The sequence below is a fragment of the Propithecus coquereli genome, unplaced genomic scaffold, assembly GCF_000956105.1.
Source record: "Propithecus coquereli isolate 6110/MARCELLA unplaced genomic scaffold, Pcoq_1.0 Scaffold839, whole genome shotgun sequence".
In the NCBI taxonomy this organism is placed as follows: domain Eukaryota; kingdom Metazoa; phylum Chordata; class Mammalia; order Primates; family Indriidae; genus Propithecus; species Propithecus coquereli.
Window position 1 is genome coordinate 468,613 of NW_012154607.1, and position 15,826 is coordinate 484,438.

General features: G+C 47.2%; 1 protein-coding gene across 1 annotated transcript; it reads left to right on the forward strand.

Annotated features, from left to right (window-relative positions):
* Nucleotides 1–260: 260 nt before the first annotated feature.
* LOC105825961 (chromosome unknown open reading frame, human C10orf53) lies at nucleotides 261–15,466 on the forward strand. The gene is made up of 3 exons (XM_012663860.1): nucleotides 261–357; nucleotides 14,642–14,761; nucleotides 15,402–15,466. Exons 1-3 carry the CDS (start codon nucleotides 261–263, stop codon nucleotides 15,464–15,466), a joined length of 282 nt encoding a protein of 93 aa, XP_012519314.1.
* The last annotated feature ends 360 nt before the right edge of the window (nucleotides 15,467–15,826 follow it).

Below are 15,826 nucleotides of genomic sequence, written 5' to 3' on the forward strand. Positions count from 1 at the left end.
TCCTTCCCGGGCTGCGCAAACGATTCAGTGCGATGCCGCGGCCAGCGTAACCGGCCCGCACGCGTCCGCCATTGTCGCACTGACCAGGCGACCTCGCGCGTTACCTGGCGGCGAGGCCACGAGAGCCGCTCGGCGTTGGGCGGGGACTCGGGCGGGGGGGCCGCGGAGCTCCGCCCCCGCCCCGCCCGCCGTTGGCCACGCCCCCCGCCGAGCGCCCAGGAGCGTTGCCTAGCAGCGGGGGCCGCTCCGGGGCGGCGGCCATGTCCCGGAACGCGGTGGTCGTCTTGCGCTACGGGCCGTACAGCGCGGTGGGCCTGGCCGTGGAGCACCGCACCTTCCGCCTGGAGGGCCTGCAAGGTGGGCCTGCCGCGGCGTGCGCCGCCGTGCGCCGCAGCCGCCGAGCATCCGTGCGGTTTGTGCCTTGTGCCTCTTTCCTCAGCGCGGACCAGGTGCCGCCCCCTCCGGGAAGTCTTCCCAGAGCCCCGCTCCCCAGGATGACTTAGCATCCTCCGGTTCCACAGCTTGGATGTAAGAGTGGGGACAAACGAGCTGTGGGCCCCCCCGAGTGCGGGACAGTGTACACCAATTTCCTCGGTAGAAAAAATTATATAACCCTGCTTACGAATTGGGAAACTGAGAATCGGGAATATTAAGTGACTTTCACAAGTCAAATGGCTGGAAAATAGCAGTGCCGACATTGTCCCTCTTAATCATTCATTCATGCAACAAACCTGAATTGAGGACCTGGTATGTGTCGGACACCCTTCCAGGTACTGAAGACGCGCTGTTGAACAATGATGTATGACCTTGAAGTGATCTTCTCATTGCTGACCACTGAGTGACGGTCGGGCCAAAGCTCTGAGGGTACAGAGTGCCATGGGAATGTCACTACCTGTGTCTGGCCATAATTGGAGAGGCGGGAGAGGTCTGGAAAAGTTCATTTGAGAAAATTACATTTGAGTTGAGCTTTAAAGAAATGAATAAAAACTAACCAGGTAAAGAAAGGAAAGAGCCTTCCAGAAAGGACTAATGTCTGCAAAGGCTGGAGGCACGAACAAGTGATGTCTTTGTAGCACTGATGCAGGGATAAGGCTGGAGCGGTAGACGGAGGCCAGATCCTGCAGGGCCACAGACGAGTCGTAAGCAGGGGGAGGACAGCCTGGCTGCTCTGAGGATCACAGATCAGAGGGGCCGAGAGCGCGATCAGGGAAGACAAAGTCAGAAAGCTGTTGTTGGCGTGGTCCAGGGTTAAGAGTAGCATGGACCAGGACAGCCATAAAGGGGATAATGGATCAAGGTAAAAGCAGTGCTGCTCCCTGAGGATGGATGTGGGAGGCCAGGGTAAAGAGGATGTCATGCACCTGAAGTCAGTGTCTGGCTTGAGGCAGTGCTGATGGATGGAGGTGTTCTCCGCTAAAATTGAAAACGCCGAAATGGGCCTTAACTTGGAGGAATATGTTCCATTTTGGATATACAGACAGTCCCCAGATGTGATTTTTCAACCTTACGATGCATTTATCTGGAGGCAACTCCATCATAAATGGAGGTGCATCTGGACTTACAGTGGTTCTACTTATGATTTTTCCACTTCACTTGGCTTTACCAGGGTATTAAATGCATTTTCAACTGACGATGTGTTTATTGGATGTAGCCCCATCGTGACGTCAAGGAGCATCTGTATGAAGCTTTTCATGTGCTTTCAGCTACCTAGATGGAGGTACTGAGTCAGCTCTGCCATCCTGGAGTTGAGAGAAAAGGTCTGGAGGTGGAGATAGAAATATATGAGTCATTGACTTGGAGAGAACATACGGAATGAGAAGAGGGCCCAGGAATGAGCCTCGATGAACTCCATTATATGACTCAGACTGAGAATCTTCCATGCAGAATGCTGTGGGAGTCCAGAGGACGCAAAAATCAGTTTTGACTCAGCAATCACGGAAGGCCCCCTGGAGGAGGTGACATTTGAGTTCGAGTTTGAAGGATGAGTAGGATTTCAGTCGTCAGAGAATGTTGCTTTCTCTGAGAGAACAGTTGACAAAACTGTTGTAAATACCTCAGTGTTTGTATTAGTTTACTAGAGCTGCCATAACAAAATCCCATAAACTGGGGATCTTGAACAATAGAGATCTATCTTTTTCACAATCCAAAGGCTGGAATTCCCTGATCAAGGCCCCGCAGGGGTGGTTTCTGATGAAGGCTCTCTTCCTGGCTTGCTGCCAGCTACCTTCTTTCTTGTGCTCACATGGTGGGGGCATGTGGGGGGAGTGGGCAAGATCTCTGGTGTCTCTTCTTATAAGGACACTAATCCTACCAGATTAGGGCCCCACCCTTATGACCTCATTTAACTTTAATTACCTCCTAAAGGATCTATCTTCAGATAGTAATATAATCACAGTGGGGGTTAGGGTTCCACATATGACAGGGGGTGCACAATTCAGTCATTAGCAGTGCCGTATGGTGATGCTTAAGATGTTTTCTGGCCTTGGCTAAGGATACAACCCAAATAAATGACTTTTCTCTTCCTCCCGCTCCGAGGAGCCCCACCCACCGCCACCTCATAATTAACCTTTAGTTTATGTTCACTTTCTCTAAAAATAACAAGGGTCTTAGCCCACTGAGGGAGAACAACTGCATTCAAGAGATCTCTGAGCCTTCTTGCTTCCTCTTTCTGTCCCCAGCCTCTTGACTTTTGCAGATACTTTTCTTTTTCTCTGTCCCAGACCTACGGCACGTGAGCTCCTCCCCTCCACAACCCACCCCCACATTTTCTGTCAGTTCAGCTATTTCTTTACCTTTTTTTTTCTTTTTACTATTTTTATTGTGGCAAAATACACATAACAAAATTTCCCATTTTAACCATTTCCAGTGTACAATTCAGGAACATGAATTACATTCACGGTGTTGTGAAACCAGCCCTGTTACCATCGTAAACAGAAATTCTGTACCCAGCAAGCAGTAACTCTCCATCCCGCCAGCCCCAGCCCCTGGTAACCTCTACTCTGCTTTCTGTCTCTATGCATTTGCCCATTCTAGATATTTAATAGGAGTAGAATCATACAATGTGTGTCCTTTTGTTTCTGGCTTATTTCACTTAGCATAATATTTTCAAGGTTCATCCATGTTGTAGCACGTATTAGCACTTAATTGCTTTTTGTGGCTGAGTAATATTCCTACACACACACACACACACACACACACACACACACACACACACACACCAAGTTTTGTTTATCCATTCATTTGTTGATGGACACTTGGGTTGTTTCCACCTTTTGGCTATTGTGAATAATGCCGTTAAGAACATTGGAGAACAAATATCTGTTTGAGTCACTGTGTTTCAAAGGAGTAGAATTGCTGAATCATATAGTCATATATTTAACTTTTTGAGGAACCTCTAAAGTGTTTTGCCAAAACAGCAACACCGTTTTACATTCCCACCAGCAATGCACAAAGATTCCAATTTTCTGTTTTTTTTTTTTTAGTTATAACATTCCTGGTTGGTGCAAAATGGCATCTCATGGCTTTGACTTGCATTTCCCTAATAGCCAATGATGTTGAGCATCTTTTTATGTGCTTATTGGCCATTTGTATATCTTTGGAGAAATGTCTATTCAAGTCCTTTGCCCATTTTTAAATTAGGTTGTTCTTCTTTCTGTTGTTGAGTTGGAAAAGTTCTTTATATATATTCTGGTTTTGTTTGTTTGTTTGTTTTTTAGAGACAGGGTCTTGCTGTGTTCTGGTCTCTGACTCCTGGCATCAGGGGATCCTCCCTCCTCAGCCTCCCAAGCCTGAGTAGTTGGGACTATAGGCACAAGCTACTGCACCCAGCTATATATTCTGAATACTAGAATCTTATTAGAATAAATGATTTTCTCCCATTCCATAAATTATTTTTTCCTCTCTTGATGGTGTCTTTTTGATGCACAAAATTTTTAATTTTAATGAAGTACAATTTACCTATTTTTTTCTTGTGTTGCCTGCTTTGCTGTTTAAGAAACAAACCATTGCCAAATCTAAGATCATAAAGATTTGCCCCCATGTTTTCTTCTAAGAATTTTGTAATTTCTAAAAATTTTTTTTGTGAAGCTATCCTTCAAATATAATTTCTAAATTTCGATCTTTGATCCATTTTGGGTTAATTTTTGTATACAGTATAATGTAAGGGCCCAACTTCATTCAAAAGATATTCATGTGGATATCCAGTTTTCCCAGCACCATTTGTTAAAGAGACTGTTCTTCACGCATTGGATGGTCTTGGCACGCATATCAGAAATCAACTGGCCACTCATTCACATTCATCAGTGTGAAGATTTATTTCTAGGCTCTCAATTCTATTCCACTGTTCTATATGTCTACCTTTATGCCCGTACCATACTGTTGTGATTATTATAGTTTCGTAGTAAATTTTGAAATCAGGAAATGTGAGTCCTCCAACTTTGTTCTTTCTTAAGTCTGTATTGACTATTGTGGGTCCCATGAAATTCCTTGTGAATTTGAGGGAATTCATTTCTGCAAAAAACACCATTGGGATGGTGATAGAGATTGCATTGAATATGTGTAATTCTTTGGGTAGTATTGTTATCTAAACAATATTAAGTCCTTCAGTCCATGCACACAGGATATATTTCCATTTATTTAGTTCCTCTTTAATTTCTTTTAGGAAATTTTGTTGTTTTCGGTGTACAAGACTTGCACCTCATTGCTTAAATCTGTCCCTAAATGTTTTGTTCTTTTAGATGCTTTTGTAAGTGGAATTGTTTTCTTGACTACCTTTTCAGAGTATTCACTGCCAGTGCATAGAAACTCAACTGCTTGTGTGTTGGTTTTGTATTCTTCAGCTTTGCTGATCTCATTTATTAGCACTAACAGTTGTTTTTGCTTTAGGAAACTAGAGTTTTGTGGATATATGATCATGCTATGTGCAAATAGAAGTGGTTTTACTTCTTTCTTTCCAGTTTGGATGTCGTCTATTTCTTTTTCTTGACTGATTTCTCTGGCTAGTACTTCCAATACTGTATTGAATAGAAGTGGCAAGATTGGGCATCCTTGCCTTCTTCCTGATCTTAGGGGAAAGTCTTTCAGTTGGCCTCATCCAGTCAGTTGAACACCTTACTACAAGAAATATTGAAGTTTCTCAAAAAAGGAATTCTCAAGACTGCAACATAGAAACTCTACCTGTGTCTCCAACCTGACCAGTGAGCCAATTCCTTAAAATCTCTCTCTCTCTCTCTCTCTCTTTCTATACACACACACACACACACACACACACACACACACACACACACACACATGGTCCCTGACTTGGATAGTTGAACTTAATGATTTTTTGACTGCGTAATGGTGATTTCAGCTGTGTATATTAATGGTGAGAACCCATACAACTATTCTGTTTTTCACTTTCAGTACAGTATTCAATAAATCGTATGAGGTATTCAGCACTTTATTGTAAAATAGGCTTTGTGTTAGATGATTTTGCCCAACTGTAAGCTAACGTAAGTGTTTGAGCACATTTAGAGTATACTAGGCTAAGCTATGATGTTCTGTGGGTTAGGTATACTAAATGCATGATCAACTTACAGTATCTTCAACTTAAAATGGGTTTATGAGGACTTAATAAGCTGAGGATCATCTGTGTATGTGCATATGTGTGTCTATACATATATGTATATACATGCACACATATCTCCTATTGGTTCCATTTTTCTGGAGAACTCTGACCAGTACACAGATTTTGGGGTTTTTTTTCCTTTCAGCATTTTAACAAATATTTAAATATGTCATCCCACTGTCTTCTGGCCTCCATGGCTTCTGATAAGATATCAGCTATTAACCTACTGAGTATGTCTTGTACATGATAAGTCACTTCTCTCACTGCTTTCATGATTCTGTCTTTGTCTTTATCTTTTGACAATTGTCATAATGTGTCTTAGTGTGGATCTCTTTGAGTTCATCCTGCTTGGAGTTAGTTGAGCTTCTTTGATATGTACTTTCATGTCTTTCATCAAATTTCGGAAGTTTCAGTCATGATTTCTTCAAATATTCTTTCTGTCCCTTTCTCTCTTTGCTCTCCTTCCAGGACTTGCATTATGTATACGTTGTTATACTTGAGAGTGTGCCACAGGTTTCTGGGGCTCTGATAATTTTTCTTCGTTTCTTTCTGCTTCTTTCTTCTTCCTTTCTGCTCCTCAGACTGGGTAATCTCCTTTGTCTTGTATTCAAGTTCGCTGATTCTTTCTTCTGCTTACTCAGATCTGCTGTTGAACCTGTCTCGTGATGTTTTTATTCTAGTTATTGTACTTTTCAACTCCAGAACTTGCTTAGTTCCTTTTTAGAATTTCTATCTCTTTATTGATATTCTCATTTTGTACATACATCATTTTTTTAGTTTCTTTTAGTCATTTATGTGTAGTTTCCTTTGGCTCTTTGAGCGTATTTAAGATAGTTGATTTAACATAAGCCCAATGTCTGAGCTTCCTCAGAGAGTTTCTGTCAATGAATATGTTTTCTTTGACTGGGCCATACTTTCTTGTTTGTTTATATGCTTTGTGATTGTTTTTGCTGAAAACAAGACATTCAGATATTATAGGGTATTATCTCTGGGAATCAGATTTTCCTCCTTCCCCAGAATTTGCCATTCCTAATTGTTGGAGGCTTAGCTTGCGCTCAGCAAGTGTTTTGACTAAAATTTCCTTGAATGCCAAGAGCTTTAAAACCAAACCAAACAAAAAAATGTCTCCCATTCTTTGTGTATTTGCTCTACGCGGAGGCACTCCTGTAACACTTAGCCAGGCTGATCACAGTTCTGCCTCGGCCTTTGCTTCCTCCTCTCATGGAGCCTGTAGATCAGCCAGTGCCGAGAGCGTTGGATCTTGAACATCTTTTCGGAGCAGGCGTGCTGTTGTAAGCCTGCTCTGGCCTTCTAAATCCCCCAGTATACACGAGTACTTTTGAATGTCCTAATTTCCCAAAGAAACTCTCTCTCCAGGTTTTCCTATTAGGGTTTATGAAATCTATTGTGTGTCTCAGCTGTAATTTTTTGCCCAGGCAGCTGTGAGTTTTTCATTTGCCTTACAATGTTTTTGAGCACCACCCACAGCTTTTCCACCTTGTGTGGGTTCCAAGTCAGGCAAAGACAAGTGCCTTGCTTCGGTCCTTCCAGAAGCCCCCAGAGGGGTTAGAACAGAAAAACACAAGAATTTGCAAATAAGGTCTGCTCTGCTTCCTCTGAAATCAAGAACCAGGGTCCCATACTGGGAGCATGGGCTGCTGTCACCGAGTCTGCCACCGAGTCAGGGAGAAGGAAAATTCCACAGAGCTCTTCTGCCATTTTGAAGTTGCCTTTTCCTAATTCAGTGTTCCCTTGGTTGCTGCAGACCTTGATTGTTTTCTCGAGTTTTGACAAAGTTGGTTCTGGCAGTTTCTGGCTGTTTTATCAATGTTTCTATGGAGGGACGGGAGTTTGGAGCTGTCTACCCTGCCATCTTGCTGGCGTCTGCAGACACTTGTAATTATGCTCCTTTCTGCTGCCTTGCTGCCGCCACAGTCAGCATGCCCGTGGGAGTTCCATTAGCTCGTTTACATACTCAAAATTATATTCAACAGAACGCATAAAGGTACATTTTGCTCCGATACACATCTTACAAGTATTGAGGGACCCCCCCTAGTTTGTCCATAGGTTCTGTCAGCTTTACCTGTCACGTCTCCCTGGTCGCTTGTCTCCTGCCTACGTTCTTGGCACAGGTGGCAGGGAGATGGCATGAGCACAGGTTAAGCTCAGGGGCTCTGAGTCCAGCCAACCTGGTCTGAATTGGACTGTACCATTTGGTAGCTTTGTGGCCAAAGTCAAAATCAAGTAATTTACCCTTATGAGCCTAAGTTTACTTGTTGGTAAAAGGGGGATGCGTACCCCTACATCACTGATAAGAGATTCCGATGAGGAAATGCGTGTTATGAGCACCATGCTGCACATAGCAAGGGCTCCACAGCGTTAGTTCTTACTATTCCTGAGGAAGGGCCACTGGGAAGGGGAGAAGGGGGCAGCTTGGGGCACCTCTAGGGAGCAGCAAGCAGTTGGGTCTGGCTGGAGGATGGTGGGCAACAGGGAGTCTGGCCTGTTTCACCCTTGGCAACAAGGAGCCAGCAACGGTTCTTGAGCTAAGGAAGGATGAGACCAGGGATGTGCTTTCAGAGTCCAATTCCAAAGGAAGAGATTGAGGGAGGAGAAGTGGGGAAGAAACCAACTATTAAGAAATATTAATAGCCGGGTGCGGTGGCTCACACTGTAATCCTAGCACTTTGGGAGGCTGAAGCAGGAGAATCACCAGAGACCAGGAGTTTGAGACCATCCTGAGCAAGAGCAAGACCCTGTCTCTACAAAAAATAGAAAATTAGCTGGGCATGGTGGCGCATGCCTGTAGTCCCAGGTAGTCGGAAGGCTGAGGCAGGACCGTGAGCCCAGGAGTTTGAGGTTGCTGTGAGCTGTGATGACACCACTGCACTCCAGCCTGGGCAGCAGAGTGGGACCCTGTCTCAAAAAGAAAAAGAAGGACAGAAAGGAGAGAGAGAGATAGAAAGAAAGAAGAAAAGAAAGAAGGAAGGAAAGGAAAAGAAAAGGGGAGGGGAGGAGGAGGGGGGGGGGGGAGGGGAGGAGAGGGCAGGGCAGGGCAGGGCAGGGAAGGGAAGGAAGAAAAAGTCAGCCAGTGGTTAGAAATTACGTTCTGGAGTTCAGGAGAAACATGAAGGCAGGATTTGAGTCAGGAGTAGTTATGACTTTAAATGACATCTGTATGCTGATGACTTCCAAATTTATATCTTTAATTGGGGCCTCTCATTGCCACTGCCTTGTTGAGTAGCAGCTCACACTTAGTGTGGCAGAATTTCCCGGCGGGACCCCTTACACTCGCCGCACCAGCAGCTCTGCTCACTTCCCCGCTCCGCTCCTGGCAGCTGCGTGCTTTCAGGCGCTGAGGCAGGAAGCCTCGCTGTCACGTCTCTTCCCTTTCCCTTACACTCCCCGTTTGTCTGCCAACACAGCCTGTCAGCTGTGCTCACAGCACGTCTAGAATGCAGCCCTCCCCACCCCTCCTGACCACCCTCCATCTTCCTGTCGGCTGCCATCATCGCCCGCCTGGCTGCTCCCCGGCCTCCTGACTGAGCTCCCCGCAACCACCCCGTGGTCTGTTCTCAGCGCCAAAGCCGGGTGACGCGTGAGCCTGAGTCACGGTGTGGCCTGCGCCTCCGAGGACATCCTGCTGGCTCCCAGCCCACTTAGGGGAGAAACCAAAGGCTCACATGGCTCCCGAGCTCCCCACGGCCCCCTTCACCCCTTCCCTCCCGCAGCCGCTCACCCTGCCCCAGGCTCAGCCCCTGCCACCGCTGGCCCTCAACACTCAGCTCCCACCCGGTCTCACGGGAGCGCTCTTTGCACAGGTCTTCGCTCCGCTCTCTCAGCCTTGGACTGTTCCTCACACGTCGCCTGCAGCAGGCCTTGCTCCAGCACCCACCGCACATGTCAGTGCTCCGCTCTGCCTCCCTCAGCCTGAGCTCCTGCCCCTCCTCCGCATTTCTTCTTGGTGCTCCTGAGCATCTAACGCAACCTGCATTTCACCCATTGCTGGCCACCCCCCCACCAGCATGACTGTATCTTCCTCGGGGCAGGGATTCTCACCTGGTCTGTTCTGTTCTCTGCGGGGTCCCAGTGCCTAGAACCGTGCCTGGCTTGTTGTAAACACCAATAAATAGTAGTTAAGGAAATCAACCTGCCTAAAGCCGAAGGTTGGAGCCACAGGAGGTGGGACTCTGGAGGAAGCCAGGGCAGGCAGGACGCTGGCGGGGCCCCTCCGAGGGGCAGAGGGTGCTCAGAGGGAGGAGCGGCCAGAGGGGGAGAGGCGCGGAGGTAGCAGAGAGCCCGGAGGCCCAGGAGGCAGGTGCGGTGGGATTTCCAGAGGAAAGGGCCGTGGGCCCCAAACAGCTGAGTAGGAGTCATCTCCAGAGACAGATGAATTCGTGCTGGCAAAGGGCTTAGAGAAAGACTATTCTATGCCCTCTCTGCAGGAGGGTAGATTGGGCAGCCACCTTGGAGGGCAGCATGGCAGTGTCTATTAAAATGTAACCGTAGACTGTAGAATCCAGCTTTCTGTTTCTCGGTATTTTCCGTATGAAAGAAAAAAAAAACACCTCACACAGGCACAGGGAGGTATGTTGCAACATTTTGGTGATAGTGAAAAATTGGAAACAACCAGAAAAAGGAACGGCAAACTAAATCGCAGCTCACGCACCAAGTGAGGAGGTGCCGCACAGCTCCGCAAAGGAAGGAGCAGCTCCCGCCTCTTCCTGAATGCCAGGAACGCCACGCCACCGTCCTGGTGCCATTGGGAAAGACGGAGCGGTGGGGAAGACTTAGGGGTGACTTTTTTTTTTTTTTCGAGACAGAGTCTCGCTCTCTTGCCTGGGCTAGAATGCCGTGGCATCAGCCTAGCTCACAGCAACCTCAACTCCTGGGCTCAAGCGATCCTCCTGCCTCAGCCTCCCGAGTAGCTGGAACTACAGGCATGCGCCACCATGCCCGGCTAATTTTTACTATATATTTTTAGTTGTCCAGCCAATTTCTTTCTATTTTTAGTAGAGACGGGGTCTTGCTCTTGCTCAAGCTGGTCTCGAACTCCTGAGCTCAAACAATCCTCCCGCCTCGGCCTCCCAGAGTGCTAGGATTACAGGCGTCAGCCACCGCGCCGGCCTAGGGTGACTTCTAAAATTTTGCCCCTTTCTAAAATTTTTAAGGTTTTTGAAAAGTCGTGAGTCTATATTACATTTACAATCTGATAAAGTGTTAGAGTTTAACATATACATGTTTTTTCTTACCAGCAAAAGTATGTTAAAGAAGCAAGACAGGAGATGGGCCGAGGGGGTGTCTGGGGGCCGCATCGAATGTGTGGATGCTTCTTGACCTCTGGAAGGGCAGCTCCGGAGGGCAGGCTGCAGGCTCCCCCCAGGGTAAGGGAGTGGGTGGACACGAAGTAGCAAAGAGCACAGGCAGCCGGTGCAGGCTCTTCCCCCAGCAGGGGAGGGAAGGAGTATTTTGAGAAGATCAAGGGCAGCATTTTTATGATTGAAGGAGACTTGAGGATTGCAAGGTGTCAGCAGGTGGTTGATTTGTAAAATAAGCTCTGTGTGTCCATGAATGATAACTCACATTTACCAAGACCAGGGTGCTAGCAGCCAGGCAGGGGGGGGTCTGTCCGTCACCCCCACACACACCTCAGACCCAACACTGACTCCACCGCAGCAGCGGGGTGCGATTGCAGGCCTCCTCTGCAAAAATCTCCATCTGAATTCTGTGTATTTCTTTAAAAATCGTATCCCTTTATCATTTCCCGAAGCCCTGCTGGCTTTGGAAATATGCCTGATCTTTTCTGAACTTAAGCACACTGAAAATTTTTGTTCTTTCTTTATGATCCATGAATTATAGTAGCTCAGCAAATATGTCTCCACTATCGTCTCAGTACTGATGAAGCTAAACTGAAGCTTAACACAGAGTTGTAAGTAATTTCTCTGGCCGTGGTCGCTCCTGGCCTGCTGCACGTAAGCCTGCCAAATGACCCACTCAAAGGAATTGGAAGGAATTGAAATCGAGCCTTAAAAATTGAATCCACTCTTATTTAGCTGAGACACCCCGTGTGCCCTTTTCCTGTCCCTGGCTAGGCATTAGCTGCCTTCATTAATGGTGGTTGGCTCGGCTTCCATGCTGCGTAGAGGAGGGAGACAGGTCCGTCTATATACCTTGACTTCCTGACCAGCAGCGTTTAAATCACTGGCAGATGGGGCACGATTCCGCCTGCACTGAGCGGAGGGAGGCTTATCTGCATCCCTTCAGTTTATCTAGATCCCCCTTGAAGAATGAGGTGCCACTTCAAAGAGGTGGGTGTTCTGCAGGTGGCCTTACAGCTTCTGGTTGATTGATGCTGGAGTTTAGCCACTGCCTTTGCAGAGACTTTGTTTCAGGGAGTGCATTTATCTGACCTTTCTTTGAATAGACAACCCCACAGCAGCTCGTAGGAAAAAAATGGGTCCTCCATGTAGAGAGGTGGCATTTGGTTGAGCCGCAGGAATTCTGGGGCTTCTCTGCGTTTGATCCCTTAAGCCTGCGCTGGCCACCCCGCAGCTGGGCTCAGCACATCCCAGGCAGATGGAAGGAGCTGAGGCTGCAGAGATGACGTGGACTCCGAGGCAGCTTATGGCTTTAATAAGAATCAGACTCAGGTCACTCGGGGTCCACAGGGGTCGTAGGCAGTGCCAGCACCACTCCGAGTGTGTTAATTCAGCGGGCCTGCGTTACTGTCTGGCGGCTGCAGGAGCGCCGGGCTGGGCGTCGCGGGCAGCAAGGAAGACGCACATCCTTAGGGACGCCGAGAGCCGTGAAGGCAGAGCAAGGAGCGCTGTGGCCTCGTAAGAGGATGTCTTCCTGTTGCCTTCATCCGCTCACAGATGAGGTGGGCCCTCATTATCCGGCACCCCCAACTCCACAGAGTGGGTCATTCAGTGGATCAAATCCTGGTTCTGAGCTACACGATACCATGTAAGAGTGACACTGTCCTCATGAAACAAACTCCAAACCCAGGCGCCCGTGAGGCTCCGTGAGAAGGGCCCGGGGCAGGGCCTTGGCGGGCTGCCCGTGCTCGCCTTGGGTCTCCTCCTGCAGGGCTGCTCCTCGCCTACCAGAGCAGTGCCCCAGCCCTCCCTCTCTCCACAGCCCTGAGCCTGAGCGCTGGCCTTGCGTGTTAACAGGAGAGTGCCAGCACCTCGCCCCCGGAGGCAGGGGCGGAAGGTGGGAATGGAGAAGCTGTTTTGCTCCTACTTCCTTCCTGTCAAGCTGAGTTCCTGGAGTGTCTTCAGACAGACACGGCTTCCCCTCCCGAGGGGGCGCAGCTGGGGGGCGTGGGGTCCCAGAAATCTCTGCCGGCAGACTGCCTTTATGTCCCGCTAGATGAACGCCCTTCCAGACCAGGGGACTGCTTCATTTAAGCAAGTCACGGCCCAAGCTGTGTGCCTTCTTCAAAGACGTTTAATACTAGACACTTAAACAGGATACAGTATCATAAATACGCCAGCAAAAAAGATGCGGGTGTCCTTCAGAGAGGCATTAGGTGATGCGGGTCGATTAGGGCCACCACCAGGTGCCCAAAGAGCATTATCTTGTTAATGGAGATCCTCGCTGAGTCTCTTTCTGAAGTTCCTTTCCAGAAGTGAAATTAAAATCACGCAATTAAAATGTTCACAGCTGGGGCTGGATGTTCTTGAACTGATTGAAAGATGAAGTGGACACATTCTGAAACAGCAATTGTCTCTGTCATTAAACGCAATTAACTGACATAACGGTCTGCTTTTCACCAGTCCAATTAGTAAGACTGATTGAAATGCTAAAACTTTTTAAAAAACATGCCACCCACCTGATTTCTCGTTCCATCCTAACCAAAATTCTCACCAGCTGTGAAGACTGCCAAAGGAGGCTACGAGCCACCCACTCTAGTGCCTATGTCTCGGGGTGAGTGGGACTTTCTACCAGAAACTGGGAGGAGGGCACGCCCACGCCAATGTCAGCGTTACAGGGCGAATGCACCAAGGCGACCAGGAGAAACTGGTTGGCGAGAATAGAGCTCTGGTCTGTCCCGTGCTCGCCACTTCTTCTGACCCACATAGCCTTGCGCTTCCCCACAGAGATTAAACCTAATTGTCTTTCCACGGCTGATCTCTAGGGAAGGAGCCGCTGAATATTAGTGATAACCAAAATGCAGATATAAAAGGTTAGTTCATTAGATTTTTTTAAAGAAACTTTTTTCTGATTATTATAAACAATCTGGAAAATGTTGAAAGAATAAAAAGGGGAAAGTTTCATATAATCTTACTACAGAGAGATAATCATTGTGGTGATATTTTCTTCCTCCTTACATACATATTTTAATTAATATTGAATATATATTTTAATATATGTTATACATATTCATATCTTGTATTTTTGCTTAAAGTATTAAAAACTTGAAATATAAAAAAACCTAAACATTTTTTAAATGTCCAAATAAAATCTCATTATATGGACATACCATTTTCTTATTATTGGACATGTAAGTCGTTCCCAGTATTTTGCTTTGATAATAATATAGAAAGGATATCTTATTGCAAAAACCTGCCTGTATTTCTAGTTTTTTTCCTTAGGAGGGTTTCTTTTAAGTGCAATTTCCTGGGCCAAAGATCAGAATGGTTTTTGAGGCTTGTGGTATGTACCGTCAAACTGCCCTCTGGAGAGGTGACCAGTCTGCATCTCCATCAGCAGGGTGAGAAGTTGCCTAATCACCTGAGTCCTTCCAAGGCAACCTCTGGAAAGCCCAGTCGCCTTTCCCAGAGAAAGCTCATTGTTTAACAGATCACGTGGGTCTGGGGAAATCGCAACGGAAAGCTGAATCGTCAGGCCTCGGCTGTGTGGTTCCCATCAAAGGGGAGGGCACAGGGCCAGCACCAAGGGCCTGCCAAGGCCGTTAGTTATACCCATGAGCAACCGGGGGCAGACACACCACTGTCATCCATGATGACAGCTACCTGTAATCTGAAGCCTGACCCCGTCACCCACCTCCTTCTCTGTCTTCTGCAGCTGTGCTGGCCAGCGATGGGCACGAGGTCATCCTAGCGAAGACAGAAGACTGGAACGTGGTAGAACTCATGGTGAATGAAGAGGTGGTCTTCCGCTGCCACATCAAGGACTTGGAGTTTGGTAAGCCCTTGAGCAAGGTTTCCAGCCAGCATTCCGCCTCCTCTGAAGAGTCCCTCAATTTCTAGTTGAAATGGTCAGTGCGTTGTGTCTGGATTCAAATTGGGCTTCTTTCTGAGTTTTAAATTCAGACTGCAAGCCCTATGCCCTATGGCACAGACGGGAGTGTCCCAAACCACACAAAGGGAAGCGCTGGATGCTCTGGGAACAGAAGAGGAAAGAAAATGAAGTTAAGCCCTTGGAGTGATCTGATGGAATTTAAGGATAATAGATTTTTGCACTTTAATAATGAGTTGTATTTTTTTTTCAAAGCTATTTTTGTTCCATTTGTTTATTCTATCTAGACTTACTAAGACCATTAGAGCCCATATGCCAGCAGGGCATGGCGTTATCAACAATGTTCCAGGGGATTTCTTTGCCCTGGAGACTTTCTGGCCTGGCAGTCTGGCACCGTGCGTGCCTCCCTGTGCTCAGAAGTAAAAGCTTTTGCAATCCACTAATACTCTTTTATCAGTGGCTAGTTAACATTTTGCATGCCTGTGGCCTTTGAAAATGCACTGTGGGTGGAAGCAGTGTATATATCTAATAGGACATTACATTGTATATGAAGCTGGCTAAAAGAAAATTCTATCTATTTCCCTAGGAGGTGATGGAAAATTAGACCCACTGTGTGAAAAGGCCAGGATAGCCGTGCTGAATGCCTGCTGATCTCCTCGCGCGACAGGCGTCTCAAGTGGGCAGAAGGGCAGCTGCCCCCAACCGTTCTGTGATGCAGACAGGAGTGGCCCCACTGGGACACGGACGCTGGGCTCTACCAGTCAGAAAGTCAGAACAGGGCGGTGCCCTCCTGTCCCTCAGCTTCCACAGCATCAGGTTTCTCACCTGGCTGCGTAGGGGCCCAGAAATAATAAAACCACATCATTTGCAGCATCTCTCAATCTCAACCCATAGGGAGAGCCCTCCAATATTAGGTACGCACTGAGCTGAAGGAAATAATAAAATGCAATCTAATAACAAGGTGCCATCCCTTACTAATAACACATAGTTGCCAGAAGCATTTGAGAAGCC